General features: G+C 40.6%; 1 protein-coding gene and 1 long non-coding RNA gene across 2 annotated transcripts; one reads left to right on the forward strand and one right to left on the reverse strand.

The window, feature by feature from the left end:
- Window positions 1-5,283: 5,283 nt before the first annotated feature.
- On the reverse strand, window positions 5,284-18,941 carry LOC118560078. Its single transcript, XR_004929057.1, has 3 exons — window positions 18,828-18,941; window positions 18,497-18,659; window positions 5,284-5,674 (listed from the first exon to the last, which is right to left on the reverse strand). It is a non-coding gene; the product is annotated as an uncharacterized LOC118560078 (long non-coding RNA).
- A 1,810-nt stretch (window positions 18,942-20,751) lies between these two features.
- On the forward strand, window positions 20,752-25,021 carry dkk3a (dickkopf WNT signaling pathway inhibitor 3a). The gene is made up of 7 exons (XM_012873005.3): window positions 20,752-20,996; window positions 21,200-21,304; window positions 21,395-21,457; window positions 21,723-21,815; window positions 22,684-22,828; window positions 22,933-23,089; window positions 23,192-25,021. Exons 1-7 carry the CDS (start codon window positions 20,817-20,819, stop codon window positions 23,277-23,279), a joined length of 831 nt encoding a protein of 276 aa, XP_012728459.2. The 5' UTR covers window positions 20,752-20,816; the 3' UTR covers window positions 23,280-25,021.
- Window positions 25,022-25,470: the final 449 nt, after the last annotated feature.

Genomic DNA, 25,470 nt, shown 5'->3' on the forward strand with positions numbered 1-25,470 from the left:
AATCACACACACACAGTGGTGGACGCACTGCCCTGACAAGTATAAACTTACACAGTTATTTTTTTTCTCTGCTAAACAGCACTTAGTGTCCTGGCCTGCAACCAGTGAACAGATGGGGGACAGCAGCATCTATAGACGCGCAAAAAAAGGAACCTAGTTGCACTTTCAAAGAGCGCCCATTGTTCTCTAAACTTGTGTCACACAGTTTTGATTTCTTTATCAGCCGTGTGCAGACGTGTTTGTTTTTACACTTTCCACTCACTGATCATGTTTTTTTTTTTTTTTTTTTTTTTTTCCTGAACGCAGGTGCCACATCTGCTGAGTCAGGACACTGGTTTCCTTTCTGCTCTCTCCACCAGGGACCCCTCTGTCCACCCACCATCACCTCACCCTGACATTCATCAAACCCAGCCAGACAACCTATGATCTAAGCACAAAGGGAGATGAACAAAGACAGTCATTGTCATTAGGTCATTGGTTTAAGACAAGATTGCACTAGATTAGTGATGCTGATTAAACTGTAAGTAAATCAGATCACGGTCACACAAGTCTGACTAACATGGAAAGAAACCTAAACAACATTTTTGCTCTGAGGCAAACCACTTCAATCCACTCAGGGTTGTTCAATACTAAACAGTACAGGAGCGGTGCATAAACAAATCAACATATACATAAAACATGTGGTTGGTTATTGAATTTTTGGTCGTTAAATAAACGCAATCTTAATGGAATGTCAATAACAAAATAACAAACCCGACTGATAAACTTTATTGCCTCTATTACACCTTAGCTTAAGCACTGCAGAAGAAACCTTTTACCTTCATATTAGAATGAATTAGGCGGAATAACAACAGAAAGAAAAAAAAGTACATTCGATAAGTAAAATTAAAGTAAATAAATCGAGTAGCATTATTATTTTATATAAAGGCCCAACTGAACTCTGATTGGTACTAAAACCACACGATCAAATATATATATATATATATATATATATATATATATATATATATATATATATATATATATATATATATATATATATATATATATATATATATTTGTTTTATTTTAAAATCATACGTATATCAACTAAAGAGAAAACATCTAATCTGCCCCTTCAATCTCTCCAATAATAATCTTTGTCTTAATATATGTTTCTTCCTACAACATAGCAAGAGGTATAACTGATGTATAAAGAGCTAAAGAGAGTTAAGGGTGTTGCTGACAGTTCATCTGATCTGTATTAAACGGGTTGATGATGTTTTGCTGGAGATGGAAATCTGTTCACTGTTAAAGAGACACGAAGAAGTTAGGATTCAAATTTTGGGAATCGTTATTTGGGTTGGGGTTATGTCAAAGTCCGAAGCCTCGGGTAAGATGTGGGTTGAAGTGGAGACTCTTGTTAGGCAGCATGTCAATGGTGCATGCATAAGTCTTGTTTAGTTTGAAAGAAAACAAAGTAATTACGTTCACTAAAGTACATGTCTGTTTGTATAGGAATGAAAAGTAACCTTTTGATATATTTTTTTAAAGGAAGGCATTTAGGAATGATTTTAAAAAAAATAGACACACATGATTAACATCATAACTTGGAAGAATCGGAGGCCGTTTTGCTTAAATCCTGTATCTCAAATGTATTTAAACCTATACAGAGAGGAGATGTGTTTGAGTCCCAGAGTTAGGAGCAAACTGCCTCGCAGAGATCCGATGAGGTGCACCGAGACTGACGTGTGGCAACATTTATATAAAAAGACATATTTCGCTGCAGCCAGTAAAACTTAACGAGACGCATGCTTGGGCCATAAAACCCATGACATCACATCCTGTGAAATAGACGCAGCAATACGAAGGAAAAGCGCTGAGTGGAATCGCATCTGCCACGGCTGGAGAGCAGAGCTGTCAGAAAAATGGAAAGATGTGTTCACTCGCTGATTGAAGGAGGAGACGTAAAAGCAGATAGTCTGCCTTTGTGAGCAATAAAAACACAACGCACACGTAAGCAGCTCATTAAACTCACGTTTTGACTTGATTTCAGAGAAATTCTTTTGTCAGGTCTATTGTAATTAGCTTTTGAAGTTGTTGCCTACAATATTCAATATAAAAAAAATAGCATACTTTACAACACATTTTAATAATAACCAGATCCTTGGTCCAAATGTTCAGGAATAGCAAATAAGGAGCCAAACGGAGTCCAAATGGGGCTCAAATAATCAAAGTCGATGAGTGATGCTGCCTCTTCCCTGTGCATTTGTTGAATCTGGGCACAGCTGACAGGTGAACACTCCTCTCTAAGTTTCGACTTTCTCTCATCACCTTCATGACACCACCACCGCTAAAAGCAACCGCAACACAGTATACCACACATCTTTTGACTGGTTCTCACTGTTGCACCTCTTCACGAAGAGGACAGAGCTTTAACATACATCATCTGGGTAGGAGGACGCAGCCAAGGGTGGAAGAAGAACGAAAAGAAAGAAGGAAGGAAAATAGGACACAAGGAAGGAAGAGGAAGGAATGAGAGAAGGAAAGTCATAAGGAAGAGACGGAAGACACAACGAGAGGTTCGAGGTAATCTACAATGCAAGAAGGATAGAGGTAATTAAGGGGAGACACTATGAAGGAGTGAAAGAAGGAGGACACAAAGAAAGGAAAGAACAAAGAACACAACTGAAGGAAGGAAGGACAGAAAGAAGGGAGGTCGGCCTCAAGGATGAGAGGAAAGAAAGGACAGAAGGTTTGGACAATTTGATTGGGAATAAAGTCTGGAAATACAAATATTTTTCCATACTCTTATTTTACTATTTAATATTTTAGTAGACCTAGTAAAAACTGAAATAAAATTACATACTTTTCCAGAATGTGTAGGGACCATGCATGGGTGCACAAAAGTTGAATAATTGTCCATGACAGCTTTGGAGCTTAGCGGCTCTGCGCTTTCCTTTAACAGGGTGTCAGAGTCCCACTTGTGTCCAATAAAAAGGAAGCATGTGAGAGCAATTAACAAGGAAACACTTCCTAAATAATAAAACTTCAGCCCTGTCAGTTACACAGTTAACCTGATGGGTGTTTTTTTATTATTTTAGAAAGACTCCAGTTGCTCCAGTTGCTAAACTCAAAGATAATCCACTCCTCCATGGTGTTGATTATTAAATAAGTCTGCATCATCTTCCCCAGATTACTATTATAACAGTTAACACTCCTTAAAAAGCAAAGAATACATTATACAAAATGTGTCAATCAAATGTATTCTAAAAAATAAAAGCTAAACTAAATACAACACATTTAGTCAATGTAGCTGACTGGCATTCATACCAAAGTCAAAGATGTAGTTTAGAAAGTATCCTAATAAAAAAATATTTCCCTCTGCATTTTTATCTCTATTGCACAGGTGTTCAGACCCAGACAGGAAATGTGAAACAACAGATGAATAAAATGAAAAGGTCCAGTCTGTCTCCGGTTAAAGCCAGGAAAGCATTTTTTAACCTATGTGCTGGAAACATTTAGCTTTGGGCTCGCAGCAGTATATCAATCTAGGAATGAAATACTTTGGACAGCAGCCAAACAAAATATAGAGCATCAAAAAATCCAAGCAACACGCAACCTTACCAAGCTTTGAGACAGAAACTCTGAAATAAAACTTGTTTATTAAACCTAAAACCTTGTTTCATGACACATACTGTATATATGATATTCATACTATATGCTAAAGACAAATACATCTTTATTCATCTTGCAAAACAAAGCCCCCATAACACAATTTCCGCTTAAACCGTTATGACAACTCGCCCAGATTCTTGTATATTAAGGAAACCTACAGAAAAGGACTAAAACATAGCACTTTAGGAGACAAAATATGGGTAGAAAATTATTAAAATGAAGTCAAGCTAATTAAAAATGTATATATTCAGATAAAATAATTGTATGGCTCATCATCTTTGAGATGGAGATGTGACATCTGGCAAAACCAGCACCCACACAACATTAAAAGATTGAAAACACAACTTTAAAACAGTATAGCTAAAAGCACTGAAGAAAGCTTCAAAATCCCAAAATACTGGATGCATTAAATTCATTGTATAATTTTTAAAAAGCAGCAATCTAATCAATGGCCGTTTATTTAAGGTGTTCAGAATGAATATTTTCAGATAAATGAGTTTTTATTTTGGTTAGGAGACCATCAATCTCATACTTAATGGCAGCAGCTTAAAGGAGGATTGCAGGGGAATTGTGTTGTGCCATTAAAAACCTAAATAACTTTTTTCTTCGATGCATGTTTGTATAGATCAAGAAGACACATTTGGTGGCGACCAATCATCTTGCTGGTCTGTTTAACCTGTCCCTGTCATCATCTCCCGAAACTGACAAACTAGAAGAACACGCAATACTCCCAAGTGTAAAAAAAAAAGGGATAAAAACCTCTTTACAGAAGAAATTTACATTGGTTATATTGTTATTTAAAGCCCATGCCATCGACAGTGTGTAACTAAACAGAATAATCAAATCCCATTTCCTTTCTCGTAAAACAAGTATTAAGCTCAGACCACGCATATAAGTGAGTTTCAAAAATCTAGAACAAAGTCAAAATATTCCAACCACATTTATATCAGTGAAAATATATGTTACATTGCAGTGTATGTTACAAGGTATTTTTTACATCCTTTTAACTTTTTAAAACTTTTTTGGCAACACAGTGGTTGAAAAATATATATTTTTGTAATTTAAACAAAATTTGTTTCTATACAGGAGTCCTCCAGCCGATCTAATTGGTAAAATCTTCTGCTTAATTTGGCTAATTTTTATATTACGCCATCTTCCCAGGCAAATGCTGTTTTTTCCCCTCATTTCTCTAATCGTTTCATCTTAATGTCAGTGGCTGGTGGTTGTTTTGTTGACATTGTCAGCCATGTCAGATCAACAAAAGGGTACATTCAGCCTCTTGATTTACGATTATGTAGAGCAAAGTTGTTCAGTTTTGCAGAAGAGAAGTTAAATTTAGAAAATAGTGGGAAGAAGTAGCTGAAACACAAAAACAAAACTGAAAGGAAATCCTTGATCACAGCACGTCTTGGGCTAAATTTCTAATGAGAATTTTTGTTATTTTTTAAAACGGAAACTCTGACTGCTGATCTACCGCAGGTAAGACACTGACTGCTAATAACTACTCCAAAAGAGTGATTTAGACAAAAAGACCATAAATATATGTATTTATTTATAATTTGTCAATATTCCACTGTTCTACATCCATCCATCATAATTAACATTACTTTCTTTAAGTGGAGCAAGGAGGTGGTCGAACTTACCTTTGTCCCCAAACAAGCTTGACCTTTCTTGTACTCCTTGTTGGACATCCTTTTGTCTAACTTGCTCCAAAGTGCTTTGGCCTTCCAGGAGGTGACCTTTGCCTTCAGGCTGCTGTAGAAAGTGTCGTGGTCCGCCGGGTCGAGGTCCAAACGTCTGCACAGGGCGTTAAAGGCCTGTAGAGCTCCTTTGCAGGTCGAGGCCTGGATGAAGTTCTCAAAGAGCTTCCCGACGTTGCCGCTCTCCTCCTCCATCTTTCCCATCTTCCCCTCTGCCGCAGCTCTCCCGGCGTACTGAGGCTCCTGCTCAGCGTAGCTCAGCTCGCTCTGCCAGATGTGGCTACACCCTCGGCTCGGCCCGCACCGTCATGCCCATTCTGAGGAGGCAAGACACATAGCAGTGATGTCATCTCGTGGCAAAGAGTCCAACAGATGGCTTTGAGTAACTCGTGTTTTTTTTTTTCCAGTGTCTACTTTTAGCCAAACGACCTATTTACATAGCTTTAAATGGATAATAGATTTGCATTATGAAGCAGCTTGACTGCTTTTTGTTAGTAAAGACTTGGTCGCATTCCTTTACCCATTATCTAAGGCAGCAGGCATCCTGGGACATGGCAAGCTCACTCCCACGTTAGCAAGATAACGTTTCAAGTACAGACAAGGTTGCAAAATACGTATAGTTCTGGTATGAAAATCACACAGCAAAGAGAGGCGAGCCCTGTCTGTCAACCTTTGGACAATATTTATAACTTCTGCTTTAAAGATACAAGCGCAGGAACCTGCTTTGGTTCTGTTTTAACTTTACTATTTTGATATAAGACCTTATCTGTTTTAGAGCTCCAAGACTCACGGGATTTCCAAAAATAACAAAAAATATATATAATTCAGATGATTTTTTTTTTTGTTCCTGGGTTGGCTAAAGCTAAATAAATTGAAAGCATTGTTTCAATACTTTAGACTTCTAATGGTGACACCAGTAGGCATAACTGCTTCAATAAATCTAAATCTTGTGCATGTCTTGGTCAAATTTGCAGTATGCAAACCTGTTTTCAACCTCACATTATTTAAAAAAGAAATCACTTCCTCTGAGACAGATTTTCTCAGGATGTGATCCTGATCGGAAGCTAACTTGGCTTTTTAAAAGTCTTTCTAAGTTCTTCTTCGGACCATGTGGGACAAATAAGAAAAATGGACAGCGTGTGGACAAAAGAAGCAAATGACCAGCGTCAGAGCAATTTCTTTACAAAACGGAAAATAAATCCTGAGAAATGCACTATCCAACTGTTGTATGCCAAGTTTCCAGCTAATGGCTCTAGCGGAACATAAATACAAATACTAGGTTCTTAGTTTGGTTCATTTTAAATTTTTCATAAATAAAAACCTAAAAAGTGTGGTTGCATATGTATTTAGCTCCCATGAGACATGTCTTTATAAAACTACACCTCGCTAATATTACAGCTGCAAGTCATTGCCAGCTTCTCCCATCTAGGACTAAATCGGCCAGGAAATGCCTGCAAATATTAAGTTTTGCCAACTGGATATAGGTCTTGACTTTGGCCATTTTATTACACTGACATACTTTGATCTAAACAGGCTGTATGTTTAGTGTTGTTATCCTGCTGCAAGGTCAACCTCTGCCCAAATCCCACGTCTTTTGCAGCCAGCTTTTCTCCTACTACTGCCCTGCGTTTAACCTCCATCATTTTTCTTTTAACTCCTAATGGCTTTCCCTAACACTGCTGAAGAAAACCTTCCCCGCAGGATGATGCCGTCCCCACCATGTTACACAGCTCTATTTTGGTCTCATACAGAGCAGAGCACCTTCTTCCACCTGTTTGTTGGTGGAAGAAGATATCAGTCACTCTGTCGACAGATTCTTGTAACCTGGGCTATGGACTACTGCAGCTCCTCCAGAGTAACCAGGGGCTGTGGCTGCTTGTATGATTGATACTCAGCTTGCCTGGCCGCGTGTTGGTAGGTTTGTAGCTGTGCCGCACTACGTTTCCGTTTTCACATTTTAAAGTCCGCACAGTGTTGCATATGAGAAAGGCTTTACATAGAAAGGCAGCCTAAGCCAGTTTAGTTATATATTGTGAATAGCATTTAAGAAACAGGCAGAAAAGTTGTGTAACCACACGAGGCAGAGTCAAGCGGTGAAGTGATTCTAGGGGGGCTTCACTGTTTTCCACCCCTTTCTCACAAACTGAAAGTAATAACTGCGGGGGGGACAAGCATAGTTTATGTATCTAGTGTAGTCTGAATTTACTTTGGACAACAATATTTGACTGTGCTGGCTTTACTGCCGAGTGCCTGTAGGATCAAATATCATATTCATGAGCTCATGGGCTTTAAGGAGTTTTTTCCTCCAAGCTTTGTTTAAAGAAATCTCTACGGTCTTTACAAATGTTAAAAGCTCCCTGTGCACATATTTACATACCATTTTGTCCTTATTCAAATATCATGTTTCCTCTGATTATGAATATTGTGCAAGCGTTCATCACATCTTTGACATTTAGTTCCTTTCCTCCGGATTTAATGCCCAGCATGAACATTGTCTTGCGATAAAGGGTATTCACTTTCTGGTGTTAGTACTTTTCATATTGGCCAAAAACCCAAACTCTCTGCTCCTAATTTTGATGGAAACACAGGCAAACATGGACAGAAGGGTAATTTATTTATTGGGGCTTGATGCTACAGCGAGTACGGAGGCACATGTGCTCAGTTGGGTTACACGTGCGTGAAGAAACCTATTCCTGAAAAACGCACGTTCACGTCAGAATAAAACGGAACTGACACAACTAAACCCTCGTCCCTCTAATCAACCATCAAGCACTTTGAGAACCGGTGCCAGAGTGTGACATCAAAGCAAAATGAGCAAATCTTTGGCATAAGGTCAGAGTGTGCCGAAGTGGGAGGAGAACGCAGCTTCCGGGAGTTTTGGGGGAAGCTTGCCTTTGAAATTTTAATAACCCGCAGAGAGGGACGGGCGAGGTTGCAGAAGGGGTCGGCGCGGCTGTGCGGGGCTGGAACACCCACCCACCCACTGCGATCCACCGTTACTGTCACACCAGGATCCCAGGAGGCACTGGGGCACAAAGTTCTTCACACAGATGGTAAAAGAGAGACTCCTCATGTCAAGACGGTTTGATTTTTATCCAAAAGCAACAATATATCTTCCCAGGCTAAAATTAGCATTTTAATTTGCAAAGGATCCTGTTTGGCCATGTGTTTGCATCCTGTTTTTTGCTCCTGTTCCCTCAGGACAGGAGATCCATGTAGCCCACAGAAATGCTCTGTAAGAGGTTTAGCATTTTGCACCACTCTAATATCTTGTCAGCAAATCTGACGGAGACCCGGGTTACGGACGTCCAGCCTTCAGTGGGCTGGCATTCCTCCGCCACGTGGCTGCAGAAGCTCTGAAGCCCTCCATCATCATCATCAGCTCAGAATAAACCCATGGTCCCCTCGGTGGCTTCACAAGGCAGCCGGCCACAGGAAGCCTCCGTGGTTTCTGGGAAATTTTCAGGTTTGTAATCAAGTAATGAGCTACGTCTAAGACTGCCATGACACAATGCATAACCGGAGGTTTAATCTTTAACAAAGATCAAAAAAGTCCTGCATTTCTGGAGCAATTCTCTTTTAACTTTAAAGCGTTCATGTTTTTTTTTACTTTTGTCAAGTTTAAAATGAGATACGTTTTTCTTTTGTTCTCTTTTTTTTTTGCCTCTGGCTGGGCTTGGGTTTTATAACAAAGGTTTTTGATGATACAATTTTATTTCCCTTTTTGTACAGCAGTAAAACATTTTAGCGAAAATGTCACCTGAGGGCTACACTTACCCTGCCACATTTTAAAATAAAGTGATAAAAGCAACAATAATTAAAAGCATCGGTCGCGTAAATCGGGCACCGCTAATATAAGCGGACTTTTAATATCTTCTCAGGCCAGTCGACGCTCGGCACTGGACCTACACTGTCTGTGACACAAGGATTTCACCAACGCAGTCTCACTGAATGGAAAAGTCACCAGTGGGTAAACAGGAGAGGGAACCCACAGAGCGGCTGTAAAAATACAACCGAGCGAGGGGAAAGATTAACCACATGCTCGTATCTCAGCTGAGGCAGATAATGGCCGCGAGGATCAGACAGTTTAATACCGCGTCGCTTTACATTTCCTTTCTGTTTAGTAAATGATCTGATTAAGTGAAACCAGCTGTGGCCAAGTGGGGGGGGGGGAAAATAGTATTGGTGATTCAGTTCCTAATAGATATTTATTCCCTCAATACAACAAATTAAAACCGCTTCTCACCATGACGACCTTCTGTGATTGTAATCGTCAGTTCCCTACTGATATCTCTGGACGCGTTTTCCAAAGAAGGAAGTGTTTTTGTTTTTCAACGTGCCCAACAGAATCAAAGTATGTTTAGGAGAAGGTTTTGCATATAGATACAGATACCGGTGCGTTTCTAGAGAGGCATACTGTAACAAGCTGTTCCTGGTTTGATAAAGGAGGGATGGTAGGAATGTAAAAAATGTACCTGTAAGCAGTACAAGTCAATAGAGAAATATACAGGGACCGTTTAATATTCACGTTCTCTCTCTTTACTGGAAAACATTCAACAGTTTTGTGTTAGATTTTTTATTAACCTTGCATTCTTCAACAAGACGTCCACCAGTGACTATAACAATGAGCACGGTCGTCCTGGAAAGGAGCCCAAAAAGCGAAACAGCTGTTGTATGGGACATTGACAGCTTCCTCCACAGTTATGGCACCCCCTGCTAAAAATACGTCAGAAGCTTTAAGTTAAAGTCCTCTCCCCCCCAGTGTGTGTTAGCAGGATAAACTTAGGTCCTCGTCCAGACTTATTTGTGTTGCTCTGACTTAAACTCATTAATAGAACGGCATGTTCTGCTGTCTTTCCCATTATGAGGAGTGACAAGCAGAAATGAGCCTCAATATGGTTAATAACCTAAAATCCTAAGAATGAATTACAACAGTGCTTCAGTCCTATGCAGCAAATCCTTTTTTTTTTTTTTTTTTTTTACCAGAGACCCTTTATTTCAATATCGGAATATGTCACCAGTGCAAAAGTACAGATCATTGGAGGGGACGGCAAAGTCTAGACTTTTTTAAACAGATTCAAACACTATCAGGATCACTAAAAGGACTCATCAGGGTTTTGATAGTGAATGAAGAAAGAAGTTGTTCGCCTTGAAAACCTAAAGTTGGAGCCTTACTATCTGCTAATCTACAAGGGGAACATTTCCAAGCAGAGCAGGGAGTTAATCGGTACAGTACAGTGGCTTTAGGGATGGAGCAAATAAAGACACATCCATAACAAACCCCCCTATTTTCCATTTGGGCCAAATAAGATGTTTGAATTGCTAGGAGATGATTTGCTTCAAACAACCAGAGACGGCATCACAGTAATCCTGCTCGTCGGGGCCCTTCCTCTCGCATTTTATCCCCTTTATGCTCCAGCAGAGCCAGTCTAAATGGATGTGTGGCTGATTTAAAGAACATCAGGTGTGTTGGAGCCAAGAACGCGTGGAAAACAAACAGGACACAGTGATCAAGGGGGGTCATGGTGGGGAAAATACCATGAGAGACTCTCTTTGCCTCAACCTAAAAGAGCTCAAAAAGACATAACTTTCCATTAATCAGCTTAGATTGATGGTCTGCAGGTTGAAAACTGAAAAAATAAAGTTAATTAAATACATCAACAACTTAAAATATTTTGTTCTGGTAGGAAAAATGGGAATAAACATTACCATAAAATGGTAAAACCGTGATGATAAGGTTTAGGTTCTATATATTGTTGTCACGATGTGTTAGACTGTCTCACATTTAACAGCTTGTCTAATATTTTTGCAACATCAAGTCTACAGGGTTGATTCGATTGTGCAAAAAGTTAGAGACGCTATTAAGTCCAGGAGAGACTATGGTCTCGCATTTGTTTCTACAGAGCTCACAGCTGCTGACAAAATCGGAAAACAATACAGTAAGGCAGGGAAAAACGCTGCTGGGAAATTCACATGTACTGTAGAGCAAGAAGCCAGAAACAGCAATTAGCGACTGGACTGAAGAAAACCAGGAAGGGACCCTCTGGAGGCCTGATAAGCAAGCCGAAGCATTGTGCTGATGTTGCTTTCAGCCCGTGGAGCTAGACTCGGCTTCAGGCCTCCGAAGCTCTTCTGTTATCTCAGCTCGCTAAAATCTGGCTGCGGGTCCAGGCAGCTGTGCCAAAACAAGAGAAGAAGTGTCCTGGACACAGCAGTTCACTGATAAAAGCAAATGTCAGTCAACTTCAGAACTGCAGAGGTTAAAAAAAAAAAAAAAAGGTTCATTTGAAAAGAAACAGGAGCAAGCATTATATCTGCAGGCTCACCTGACCTACAAGGCCTGTGCAACACATGGATATCTGGACCATCACTCCCTGACAGGGGTCACACCTCACTGTCTGTCTTTTAACCACGTCACAGAGAGGCGTAATAAAGCTTTAACAGCACTCCTCCTCGGCAGGTAAATCAGACCAGCCGGGCTCAGAATAGACACGACTCGAAACTGATCCACAAACAACGTCCTTTCACAGCCAAATGTTCCACAGTCACCTGCTCCTGGAGTCATTAAAAAAAAAAACGACTCGCGCCGAAACTTTCCTCTTAAACAAAACCAAATGTTCAAAAATAGCTTCAGCACAGATGGAGCTACGTGTAAAACTGGGGCTGCTTTGGTAGGCAAATCAAACCAGGGGGAGGGAGTGAGGTCCTTTCAGATTCAGACGCCTCATCGCCAGACCTCTCCTGGAAGGAGTTTCTGGCTTCCTGTGAAGGCCAAAGTTCAGAAAGAGGGCTTCCTCTGATAAGTTTCACTTCTGGGATGTTTAACCTCATCTTGGACATATTTCACAGATCCCCATTTTTCTGACAGAAGGTACTCGCTAACAACTTCCTGGGGTAAATTACTGCAGCAAGTTTGACTTTGTGTCACTGACAATGATTTGATTTGATCTTATGACCCGGTTTGGATACGACACGATCCGATGGGTCAGCCTGGATCTTGTCCAAAAAAGCAGACATGTTTTGAAAGCACAACACTCTGGTTTGTTCTTACATAAGGAAGCAGAATACAAAAGTAAAACATTTTCCTTTGTTTTAAGCAACAGATTACTTATAATCATGGTCAATTATCGCTTGCTACCCCAAAGGTTTTATGTTTTTCAATATTATTTTTAAATAATATTTAAAAAATTTAAGGAAAATACAAGCCGAGATGAACAACCTCATGATATGTATTTGTCTTTGTTTGATTATTTGATTAACAAACAGTGTACTTAAAATGAAAATATCTGTGGATGAACTTCCACTAAAATTCACATAAAAAGCCGCAAAATGCTGCCTCTAATTAAATGCGCTTGATTGAATGATCATGAGAAAGTGTGTGTTTGAAAAAGCCAGTTTGCTGATGAGGCATAAAAAATATCTTTACGCACAAATGCATGGTTAAGAAGAACAACCATAATAATTAAAGAAAAGCATTTTTGAATGTTTAAAACAGCTTTCTATCCTCACAGTAGGGGATGTTTAAACGAGTTCACCCCAAGTTAAGACGGATAAATGCTCAGCCAAATAGTTAAAAACCCTAATGCTATATTTCACGCTCAGCACGCTTAAGTTAGCATGGTTAATGCTGTTCAAGTTCATGGCTATACATTTAAAAACAGACTGAACAAGTATGACTTGTTTGCAAGGATTGCCAGGAGGGAGCCTCTTCTCTTTGTGAGGAACACGGCAGCACAGCTCGGGGTTTTATAAAGTTGAAATATCAAAACAAACTGGGCAGTATTCTAAGATTTTAAAAATATAGAGATTTTTTTAAAAGCAATATAAGATGAGACTATGTTGTTTCTACCGAGATGGTCTATGTTCCATTATAATTATACTTTCATGTACTCCTGTAGGTTATTTCTCGGCTGTTTCTCACATTTAGCTACAGCTGTTTGATAAAAGAAAATGTGCCAGTGAGACATTTGGAATAAAATATCATCTTTCAGCCTAAAAATATCAAGATATTATTTTTGGTCCATATCGCCCAGCCGTAACCACGCTACATATGGCTGAAAACTAACACAGCGTGTAAACACAAAAGTCTAACTATCCATAGAGCAAACAGGAGGAGATGTAAATATCTGGCAGCTTCAGTGGCAGCTACAGCACAGCTTTAAGTCACATATATAACCTTGAAGTATTTAAAGCAAAAAATCCGAGGCTTGGCCCGACGTGGATCACAAAACAGGACAATGATTTAAACGATTTAACGTAAATAGCCCCCGGGAACTGCAAAGGCCCAAAGTCCAGTTTTCAACCTATTTGAGGTGCTGCACATAAAACCACACCCACAAGCTTTAATGATCTGAGGCGACGTTGTCATCTGCAAAGCAAACACGGCTTATAAAGGCAAAAAAAAAAAAAAGAGAAAAGAAAACAGCAACTACCTGTCAGGCACAGTGGCGGAGGTGGGATTAGTAGGGCTTTTTTTTTTTCACGCTGCAGCACAACATTCAGTCATAGTACTGTTTGTTAGTCAAATTAAAAAAAAAGAATGCTAAAGTTAGCTCCTGCAACAAGAGGCTGATCTTAAACACAGCAGCAAAATTAAAACAAAAATGCTTTAAAAAGAAACTAAATCAGCAATGTCAGACCTCAAACCCTCACATAATCCATATGCACAAACGTTCAAGATCTGAAAGCACGTTCTCCTAAAAATCAACATTCTCTATGACGTGAGAGGCTGAAAAACCCAGAAAGAGGGCAATTGCTGCCGGTACAGTCCATAATATTGCACACGTTGCTTCTGCAGTTCTAATATGCTGTGTTATAAACCCCGATCCACGAAGCCTTTATGAGAGCGTGGCTTTATGGCCGTGCGAACATCACAGCAACCCTGGCAGAGTGTCCCACCACGGGGAACAACAAGCCCCACCTAGCTGTGTCAGTTCCCATCTCTTTTGTGTTAGCCCATGCCTGGTCGCACGCGGCTGTTTTTTTTATGCTGTGGAACAAGGAAGGAAGCGTGCTGCAGAGAGGAAGAAGTAAGCCGACGACGCCTCCCTGGCAATAATGAGCCCGGGCTTCCACTCACAGTTAGTTTATCCAGCTCCGTGAAACACGTTCAAGTTGTTTTTCGCTGGCCGCATGACGCCCCTGCCTGTCTGATGACTTACTAGATCATCCATCATATACCCTGGGGGATCATTCCCGGAGATAGTGCTTTATTCTTTGCAGTGTTTAGTTCATGACTGAATATTTTTATCTGTCGTTTCTCATGAATATCAGAACAGAAAGAATGTTTTCAAATTTTGGCACAGGGGTGTTACACAAGGGTTTGGGGGTGTTTATTTCTACCTTCACGTGTTTGCAATCCGCCGTATTGGCTAACAGCGTTACAGTAAGACAGGATAAAAGGCTGAGGCAATCGTTACAGTATCCTGACGTCCTACAGGTGAGTCGACTCTGGAGGTGTTGTGGAAGCAAACGTCAGCCTTCCAGCAGGAAGAGTTTATCTGAGTTTATCTGTCGTCTGTGATCAAAGACTCAAACGGTCGAGGGAATTAGCACCATTTTTGGATTCTTCACCAGGATTGCCACTGAGCGCAGGCCTTCATTTTCCTGCATGCTCGGCGCTTTCGGCACTGTTTGCTTCTCACCGCTCTGTTTTTAAGTCAAACTGCAGTAAAGCTGATAATTATACACTGAAATTGAAACGTCGGCAGTGTATATTTGCACTTGCAAGGAGTACTGAAACCTGTCGTTTCAAGCGTCTTCGGACCTTTTGTTTTTAACAGAGCGGAGGCCGGTGTGTGAAAGGTCACCTGAAATAGTCTGCTCGACAATAAAGTCCAGCCTTTGTGTATATTGAACCTGGCAAGCACATCTGCTACTTCCCAAAGTTTATTCTCTCAGCTAAGAATGAAGGAATAAAAGTTAAAATCGTATTGGCTTAGCTAGTTGACTACAAAAACCTAAAACAGCTTTGCAAAAGCAAAAAAAAAATCTGTTCAATGAAGCCTTTGGCAAATAATCAATATTTGTTAGAGCACAAAACTGCAGAAGTTGCCTTTGACAAAGTTTATGTGCTATTGAGTTCATTTGATAGGGACGAAAGTGGCTCTTCCCTTCCTTGTTTAATGAAATGTTTTGTTTTTTTATGTAACTTTTTTGCCTATCAGTAAAAACCATGTGTGATTTAACTCTGTAGATTTTTAAGGTGGCTTTACCAGCTGCCAAAGGGACTAATTAACTTATTTTCACTAACTAGGGGACATTTACATCGTATGATGTTGATTAATGGGCCCTGTGCCTTAACAAATAAATAAATGCACAACAACATAGACAAACTGAGAAAGCAGCAGTCCCCTGCGTGCATCATGGTGCTCATAGCTTGTCCCTAGATGGGCTTTTGTAAACTGTATATCTAAAATACTACAGTGGTGCTTTAAAGACCATATTTTAAATATTTAACTTTTATAATAGACACAAATGAATAAAATGTACATTTGTTTTAGTAAAATCTGTGTTGTTAAAAAAAACATGTAAATGCATAATTTCATATAATGTACTAATGTACTATTGCATAGGTACTGGTCAAAATAATAACAACAAATAAATAACAATCTTCCTTTTTTCTTGTCCATGGCTCTTTTTCCTGACAACAGCACTGTAACCAGAATCGGCAATAAACACATTTCATTTCCTCTCATAGTTTTACTGATACTTTCTAAGGTGACTCGTGAGAGTTAATGGCTGTGAGTATCAGTAAAGACCCTGAATGCAAGGGCAAGCCACACTTTTCAAAAACATTTCCTTGAAAAGATAAAAATCCAGTTCAGGCTAAACTCTCTCAAAATGTCATAGAAGAACGTGTTAAGACCTGATTAATCTAAACTTCTAGCAAAGGTTTAACCTATTTATGTTTTACCAAATTTCCAAGAGGTATTTTTTTTTTCCTTTGTTAATGCCACTAGTGGCTTCCATCTGACAGCAAGCTGACAGGAAGTGGTGCCGAGAGAGACGGGGCAAAGGTCCACGCGCTGAGACTCCAACCAGAGACGGTTGTGCTGACGATCCCCCAAACAATCTTTTTTGACGACCCCCAAAAAAAGTATGTTTTTTAAAAAAGATACTACAGCGCATCACCAAACAAGCACCGTGCCCACAGTGAGATGTGGCCATGGAAGCATAATGACCAGGGGTGTTCTGCAGATGGAACCAGGCTTTTTGTAAAGAGGGAAGAAGCTAGGAACTGTTACCAGGTGGTTTTGACCCAAATTCCTCAGAAAGATTTTTGTCTTTTATTTTTGAGCATCCAAGCGAGTCCAAGCATACGTCAAAATAACAATGTGTTCACCATAAGAAAACTAAAGTGCTGAAACCAGAATATCTGTGCGATCACTTCAAGCGGGGCGTGGACACAAGAGGATAGATGCGGAGTGGAGTGAACAATATTGGCGAATCAGCCATGCTGACAGAGTTCAATCAAAGCAGCCTGTGGGCTGAAATCCAGTCAAAAGGTTTAAAGGTGTGTGCTTCTGTTGAATTTTAAGGGTCATGAGTCACCTTTAAGGTGAAAAACCACAACGGTGGAAGTATTCTCCGTCTTCACAGGGGTGTGTAGATGATTCATCTACTGCACAACAACTGGAATCCTATCTTCCCGCCAAAAAAAAAATAGATAAATAAATCACAGACTGTGCAGTTCTTCTGACCTTGTCTTTTTCACAAACATTGTTTATCAGAGCAGACGGATGGCTACAACAAGGCTTACTGGGAGATGCTTTCAGTAGGAAAAGGGTTACTGTGACTGAAGGTGGATGTGAAAGACATTACATGGCCCATTAGTGTGTGGACCACAGCGGATTGTAAATAAACACTGTTTAGATTAGAACAGTCACTGGCAGAAACTACTTGATTCTAAAGGTTAGTTCCTACAGCTTGATAAGGGTTGGGGGGGGGGGGGGGTTATCATCTTCACCACAGGAAATGATTGCTCATAGAACACGAGGAAGGAAAGCAACTGTTGTTTGTGTGACTTTTTAGCGCCCTAGCAGAAAAAATGTGCTGTGGGATCCGTGCATCATTTTGCAAGACTCTGTGAATCACGGCCAGACTGAGTGTGCACGAAGTGTGTTGAAACACAGAACACACACACACACACACACACACAACGCCTGAGTTGTCCTACAGAGGGATTTTACCCTCCCGGTTCTGTTCCTGTTTGATGGGGCAGCTCCTGTTTATCTGAGAGCCAGCTGTGGATTTGATCCGCAGATGTGTACCAGGCCTCTGTTCTCGTTGAGAGACTTTAACAGAAAAGTTCCTGCAGCTCTCAGGGATCTCCACTCAGTGACCTGTGGGTGCGCTGCCTGCACAACACACCTTCTCGCTATTATCATTCAGCTGGTGTCACTTTAACCCACCGAGCCGGCAGGGTCAGCTGAGAAGCATCACAATGGTGGGATTTGAATAAAAATAAAGCCATCAGTGAACAATTGACGTTTCTGCCCCCCCCCCTTTTTTTTCTGTCTGTATGTGAACTCTTCTGTTAAGAAAGCTGCCAATCCAGTTCTGATTATCTGATTTGAGGCATGTTAGACAAGCAGCTACATGTAGGCCTATGCTTACAGCTGATTTATGACACAAACCATCAGGATGGCAGCAGCAACGACAAATAAAAAAAACAAAAAAAAACAAAAGGATGAGTTGTGCAAGAGGAGATAACCTGCGTGCTATCAGGAGAGCGGAGACAAGCCCAGCTGCCTGCCTCTTGTCAAAAGCAGTTCAATGAGGGCTTTCATGATTATAGTCCTGGCTCTAATTAAGAGGGAAGAGGCTTCAGAAAGGGCTAAACCTTAAACAGATCACCGTGAGAGGATAAGATCATCACATACTGGCAACTTCCAAACTGCTGCTATCGTCTCATAGCCAGATTTAGACTGACTTTAATTTGAGCTGTTTAATTGGAGCATATTTTTCATTCACTGGGTCATGAGTTGTATTACAGTCGAGTCTAATCGTGTCAAGCAGGGCAGCCTGAGCACACATGCTTTCAGAGGAGCTGCAGTCAGGTGCCTCGGGTCGCACTGTTAGAATGTAGGACAGACAAATAAATGAGCAACAAAAAAAAAAAAGCTGAGAGAGCTTACCTCACATGTAAAGCCTGAACTCTCCCTGCTTCCACGGGCTTCGCTGAGAAATGAGTTGCTGCGCGAAAAAGCGTCCTGAGTCAGTCTGACAGATTCTCTCTGAGTCCGCTGTCTGAGGGCGGCGCTCCGATCTGAGGATCTGCTACTGGAGCTGCTGAGGAGACTGGGCACAAAAAAAAAAAAAAAAAAACTATTCACCATCAGCAACGTGTCCTGTACCGATTGTACTTAAAGTCCGGGCTGTGATCTGTGGACAAAAAAAAAGAAAAAAAAGAGAGAGGAAACACCATACTTTTAGCCTCAAACAAAATCAATAAGAAAGAACTTCAACCTGATGCAAAGTTTATTTTTTCCCCCCAGAGACTGCGAGGCGCCTCTCGTCCCCGGACCCCAGCCTGACAAAAACACCGCGGCCCACGTTTCCCCGTGTGTCAGCACAAACTGTAATCTGGCCGCACATTGACGCCCCGCCAGCTCCCCCCCGCCCGCAAAGACGCGTGAAACCTATTGCCCGGACGCGTCCACGGCGAGGGTCAACACTGCCATCTTGTGGCCAATGTTTCAAACTGCAAAAAAATACTGGATTAAACTTTCCTACTCAAACTATTGTGAGTAGGTTTATGAAAATTCTTCCAATGGTCTTGGTTCTCAAAACGAAAATTAAACAATTTGTTTATTTATTTATTTATTTATTTATTTATTTATTTATTTATTTATTTATTTATTTATTTATTTATTTATTTATTTATTTTTAGATGGCCCACATTTCAACATCCACAATGGCAACATATCAAAATTGAACTCTCGAACTTATTTTGTGGTTTTTCTGCTTTGGTGTGCAACTTCAACAATATTCTTGGTTCCCGTTTGTCCAAAACGTTCTGGAGGAGACAAGTGGTTAACTCAGATTAAATTTGTCTGCGTTTAACTTCTGTTTATTAAGATCTATATGTTCGTGAATCAGCCTAATTTTAAGATGGATATCTGACTAATAGACTATATCTCTGTGAACACACCAATCAGAAAGCGCAAAGAGAGGTTGACTAAAACTGTCAGATTAATCTTAAATAGAATATGATCAGGATTGATGTTGTTGTCTTTGTGGTGGTTTTTGTTTTTCATTCTGTGTAAATTTTTTTTATGTCTAGATAATCGATTTTATTCTGTCTAATTCTGTCGCCACATATGGTTATTATGGAATTATTTAAGGTGGTTCTTGTTAAATCAACTATATCAAGTCTTTTCACAAATGTTTTCCAAAAACCAGACTGGACTATTTAACATACGTTAGCTATTATATTTAGTTAGTTTTATTTGGTTCTGAGTTAAAATGACACAAGGTTAACTGAATTTGACTATATTGTGTCATAGTTAGAATGAATTTGGACCGCGTGTAACATAATTGAATTTTGGATCTAGCGGATGAGTTTGCGTTAGAATGACGTGAACGGATCCCAACTTAATTTAAACCAAATCTGACAGGACATGAGTTTGACCTGTTGTGAAGGGCCTAGACATGCATCTAAGTTGTGCTTTGGCGCCGTAGGACTATAAATTAAATTGGACTGAGTTGCTGAGCCAAGCTATTTTGGAAAGGTGGCAAAAGCTGTCTCCAGGTGCTGCAAATTGCTTTAAAGTTGTAGTCCTCGCTCCGTTGCGTCATCAGCTTTCGGCAACATTCGGATCACCTTCGGTTGTCTCCAATTCTATTTATTGTTTTTATATTATATATATATATATTATATATATATATATATATATATAATATATATATAATATATATATAATATCTATATTATATATGTGTGTGTGGTGGTGTGTGTTTATATGTTATTATATGTTATTGTAGTCCCTTTTTTATTTATCTAGATATATATTATATCTCTATTTCTATCTTCTACTATCATATTTATCTATTATTTTATCATGTATTTATTTTCTCTATATATCTCTATCTCTCTCTCTCTCTCTCTCTCTCTCTCTCATCTCTCTCTCCTATCTCTATCGCTCGCTCTCGTTCTTCGTACGTCCCCCCCGGACACTGAATGATCCATTAGACGCGTGTTCTACGGTCTGAACAACCGGACATCCCAACGTGTGTGGTGACATCTACAAGCTTTAATCCATTTCAAAACGCCAGTTCTTATGCAAGATTCTCACGCTGGAGTTTTACTTGATGTTGTTACTCTGCTGTGACGGAAAACAGCTGTGACGAGGCTTATGCCTCGGAGCAGCAACCACACCCTCCCCCTCCTCCTCCTCCTCCTCTTCTTCCTCAGCGTGCAGCAGCAGCAGCAGCAGCAGGAGTAGCACCAGCAGCATGATGCGATCTATCCTCCCAGTTTTGGCGCTGACAGCGGTCTGCAACGGCATCCTTCCCGAGATATCAGAGTCGGGGATCAATCACATCGTGGAGGGACCGTCGGAGCTGGACCGCGTCTTTGTCAACCAACTGCTGGAGGAAGATCCGCAGCAAAAGGCTGACGACGCGCCTCCCCAGGTAGGCAGCTGGTTGCATCTCTCGGTCAGCATCCTCCTGTCTGCGTGACATGGCCTTGTCCTGACGCTGCTGTGCGCCTGCTGCTGTCATTTAAACTGGAATGATTACTGGGAAGGAACGTTTAAAGAGAGATTTAGCTGGAGAAATAGTTGGAAAGTGAGGTTTTTTTTTAAAACGCCTGCTCTGTATCATTCTCCATCCAGGCAAACAACAGTGTCAGCCCTCATCCCAGTGACCTTCCTCAGAGTCATCCCAATGAGACTGATAATGTGACTGATGAGCACTCTGTGCCATCCTCTGCAGGACAGGTAAGTCAGCGTAGAGACGGTAAACAAGAGCCAGACGCCTGTTTGTTTACCCTGTACATAAAACGTAAGAAATGCGTCAACTTTGCACAGGAGACAAACAACATTACTGCTCCGACTGCCCCAGCCGATGACCTGGATAACGACATCGATCAAGTAAGGCTTTTCTCGTCCCTTTCTCACTTCAGATCTGAAAGCTCATTTTTAGACCCTCCAACGCTGTAAATGCTGCATGATGTTTGCTTATCCACTGACTCATCATTCTCTCTGCTATGAAATGGACCAACTGAGTAGGCCTACAGTGCATTTCTTAATCTTAATTAAACGTATCTTCATGGATTTCATTTGTTACAGTCAGACTGGGATCTGGATATTTAGCAACTCTTTAGCAACGTTCATCTCTTGTCATTTTTCTCTGCAGGGATGCGTCACGAATGACGACTGTGGGAAAGGAAGGTATTGCCTCTCTGACACCCATAAGTCCAAGTGTCGGCCGTGTAAAGACACCGATATGGTAGGAGGTCTTTAGTTGTTGTTCCAACTTCTCTGAAATCTTATTTTACATGGGACAATTTTTCACTCTTCATCTTGTCCAGGTCATGTTTGTAGCTAAATGAGACGGGACCTTGTAATGCAAAGGCATACTAATAATAATGTCATTCCAACTCAGTGGGGGTATCGTCTTCCATTGTAGTCTTTTGGGAAACCCAGGGGGTTTCACACACACTGCCGTGCAGCTTAGTACACGTGTGTAATTGGAGTGTGTTGGTTTGCAAGCTTCCTGTGGAAGGACGGCCTGGGTCAAGGTCTGGCAAGAGCTCATCATTTTTGTCTGGCTGCTCAAAGAAAGCGGAAGACGTGTCTTAGTCGCTTTATCTGAGCAATTCGCTCCTGATTTCCAGGTTTGATTGCATTTTCTCTGGCTGAGGTTTGGCTGAGCAGACTGAAGGCAAAGGGGGGGGGGGGGGGGGGGGGGGGTAAACAGACTGGCTGCCGGCCAAGCACAGGTGCAGCACACAGGGAGGATAAGTGCAAAGAGGATGGCCTCTGTATCCCGGACAAAGTGCTGCACACTGCAACTCCGCGCAGATAAAACCAGGACCCGATCCTGTTCCGTGTGACCCGAAGGCGAGGAGCGGAAAACATTAAAGCCGCCCTGCAGCTTTTATTCCTTAGTAATTCACCAAAGTCAGCAGACGTCACAGTTCAACAATCCTTAGTGAAATGAATCCTGCTGTGAGCTTCAGCTCTAGTAAACATTGTGCACATGTTCTTCTCTCCTTCCCATGACTTTTTAGACATCAGAGTCCTGAACCTTATTATTTTTTTCCTAAAAATACAATTCAAAAACAGATAAAAAAAACACCTTGTGTTGTTTACAGTCTTGTACTAAAGACGAGGAGTGCTGCGGTGACCAGATGTGTGTGTGGGGTCAGTGCACCCAAAATGCCACCAAAGGAGAAGCTGGCAGCACTTGTCATTACCAGACTGACTGTAGGCCGGATCTTTGCTGTGCTCTTCATAAAAGTACGACACATCACACCAGACGCACCTCAGTCACCATGTGTTCTCCCAGCAAAAAAAAAAAAAAAAAAAAAAAAACATGTGCATGGGTTTCTGTTTTTGTGCAGCCCTGCTCTTCCCTGTCTGTTCGGCCAAGCCGATTGAACGCGAACGCTGCTTTGGCGTCTCCAACAACCTGATGGAGCTGCTCTCCTGGGACGCCCAGGACAATAAACCCAGGAGACACTGTCCATGTGCAGGAGATCTTCAGTGCCAGCACCTGGGGTGAGTGCAGCACGCCCTTTCCTCACAGTTTGGGACCTTGAGTGTGTAGACGCTGCACCTGTATCGACTCTGAGCTGTTGTTTCCTCCTCCCTGTCTGCCAGGCGAGGGTCCATGTGCCTGAAAGCAGAGGACTCAAGCGAAGAGGACCTGACGGACTCTCTGTACTCGGAAATCGACTACATCCTTTAGGCAAAGCTCGACTGAGTTCACACCCTCATAAACAGCATGAGAGCCTCTGGAGGTTTTTTAGAGAGAAAATAATAGATGGTATGGAGTGATAATCACAGAATGTATGGCTTTCATTTTTTAATTTCTTTGAGGTGTAATTAACACAAGTCAGTGTTGTTAAATCATATCATTTCTGCCACGTGACACAAACTTTAGTCACAGCTGTGAGTCTGAAGAGTCTAAACTCTGTTCAATATAAACAGGAAAAAAAAGATATTCAGTAACATTATTATGTCACGGTAACATAATTAATGTCACGGTTAGCGTGTGTAATTTATGTTCTTCTAGGGACATTTAGATGAACTCCCCCAAATTCCCAATATATGGTTGCATTTTTTTATCAGAAGAGATTCCTTTATTTTACCCGTCATTATTCATAGCATTCCTGTTCATTTTTATTTATTAAAAACGAATATATAAATTCTTATTTTTTCTAAATCAGGCAAAAGGTCCTCAGTTTACTACTGGGGTTCTATCTACTTACATTTTAGAGCTGTTTGTGTCCTCTGGTTTCAGTAGTCTACTGCACCCACCCTGCATGTCAAATAGCCTCAAATGCATCATTTTGTGGCATCAGTATTTGTTTTTGATGTGTTTATATGTTTTGTTTTTCTAGGTTTTTTTAATTAGTAAATGCCTCAACTTTAGGTATTCAAAAAGTCTCTCTTAGTGAAGTTCAGGTGTGGGGAGTTTCAGAGTTCACCCTCTTAATGGTATCTTTTAGCCAACTCATGATCAATTGCTCCATCATGTGGAAAATACATAAATCATTCTTAAAATATAACTGAATTGTTAAAAGAAAATGTTGCTGGAGGATGTTTTGAGCCCACTCCTTTTACAGAGCAGTGCATTTTAAGGATTTTCCTTTGGAAAAGGCAGCAAGCCAAGCACACATAATTGTGTCGGGATCCTATATTCTCACAACTCACAGTAACACTAACATTTTCTTCTCCATAATCCTTTTCTGCTTTTTTTTTTTTTTTTTTTGCTGTCTGTAGTCGATGCCTTTCTTAGAAAAATGTGGCGACATCTTTGTTGTCACATGGCTGCTACTTTATGTTAAACAAGCTCTGCGCTGGTGGTAGCCTACTCTGGTATTCTGACCATTTCTCTGTTGCAAATCAATACGTGTGAGGTTCTTTATATGGTCCGGAGAACTGCTCCGTCAGGTGCAATATCTTAGCATATGAGGTCGTTCTGATGCAAAGAGATGTTTTCACATTTGCCTTGGAGGCAACCATTGCTCAAACATGAGTCTTTATAGTAACCAGTATGCTATTTATAAAGTGATTTTAGCCAGACCCTTTTCACAGCTTTAACTGTGCTTATGGCAATACTGAAATAAAGACAGCTTATAATCTTCATGCAAGGACAAAACTGCAGGGATTTTTTTCTGCTGTAGACTTAAAATTAATTATGTATAAAATAAGAGCAACATGAAACGTTACCATATAATCTGTAACATATTTGTGTTGCTGCTAAAGTGTTTGTCTAAGGATGACATTTAAATCCCCCGAACAGAAACACTTTTGCCGTTATGAATACATCACTGCGTACTAAGGGATGTTTTCTCATATTTTTTGCCTTGAAAGACTGAGTTTTCCCCACATACACTTTTATTCATATACCTTGACATATTAAAAATGCTGATTTCCTTAGTTTTAATACACAAAAGTTTATTAAATTTGTTCTTTCCAATTATACAAAAAGTATGAATTTGGTGCCTCTTCGCAAAAACCCACTTCAGCCAAAAAAGGCTGAATTATTTTAAAATGTTAACAATAAGACAATTACTTTGGCATATTAACATGGTTCTTCTGACTGAAAGTAATATTAACGTCTCTGACTGGTCCGAGGAAGAACCTGTGGGCGGAGCTTGAGATCAGGGTCGTGCTAAGCAGGCCTTTCAGCCTCAAACCTGGAACAAACTCCCAGATGAGTGTAAAAGTGCTGAAACCCTGAGTTCCTTTAAATAAAAGGAAAACACTTATTTGTTTAAAGTTGTCCTTAAATGTTAATGTTCAAGTTTTTAGTCCAACTTGTCTTATATCTTCACTTGCTGCTACTATTCCGCTGCAATGTACTTTCCTCTGTAATGTTTGCTTTCCTTATGTTCTGTTCATGATCAGCACTTTGAATTGTCTTGCCACTG

The sequence above is a fragment of the Fundulus heteroclitus genome, unplaced genomic scaffold (genome assembly GCF_011125445.2).
Source record: "Fundulus heteroclitus isolate FHET01 unplaced genomic scaffold, MU-UCD_Fhet_4.1 scaffold_38, whole genome shotgun sequence".
Lineage (NCBI taxonomy): Eukaryota > Metazoa > Chordata > Actinopteri > Cyprinodontiformes > Fundulidae > Fundulus > Fundulus heteroclitus.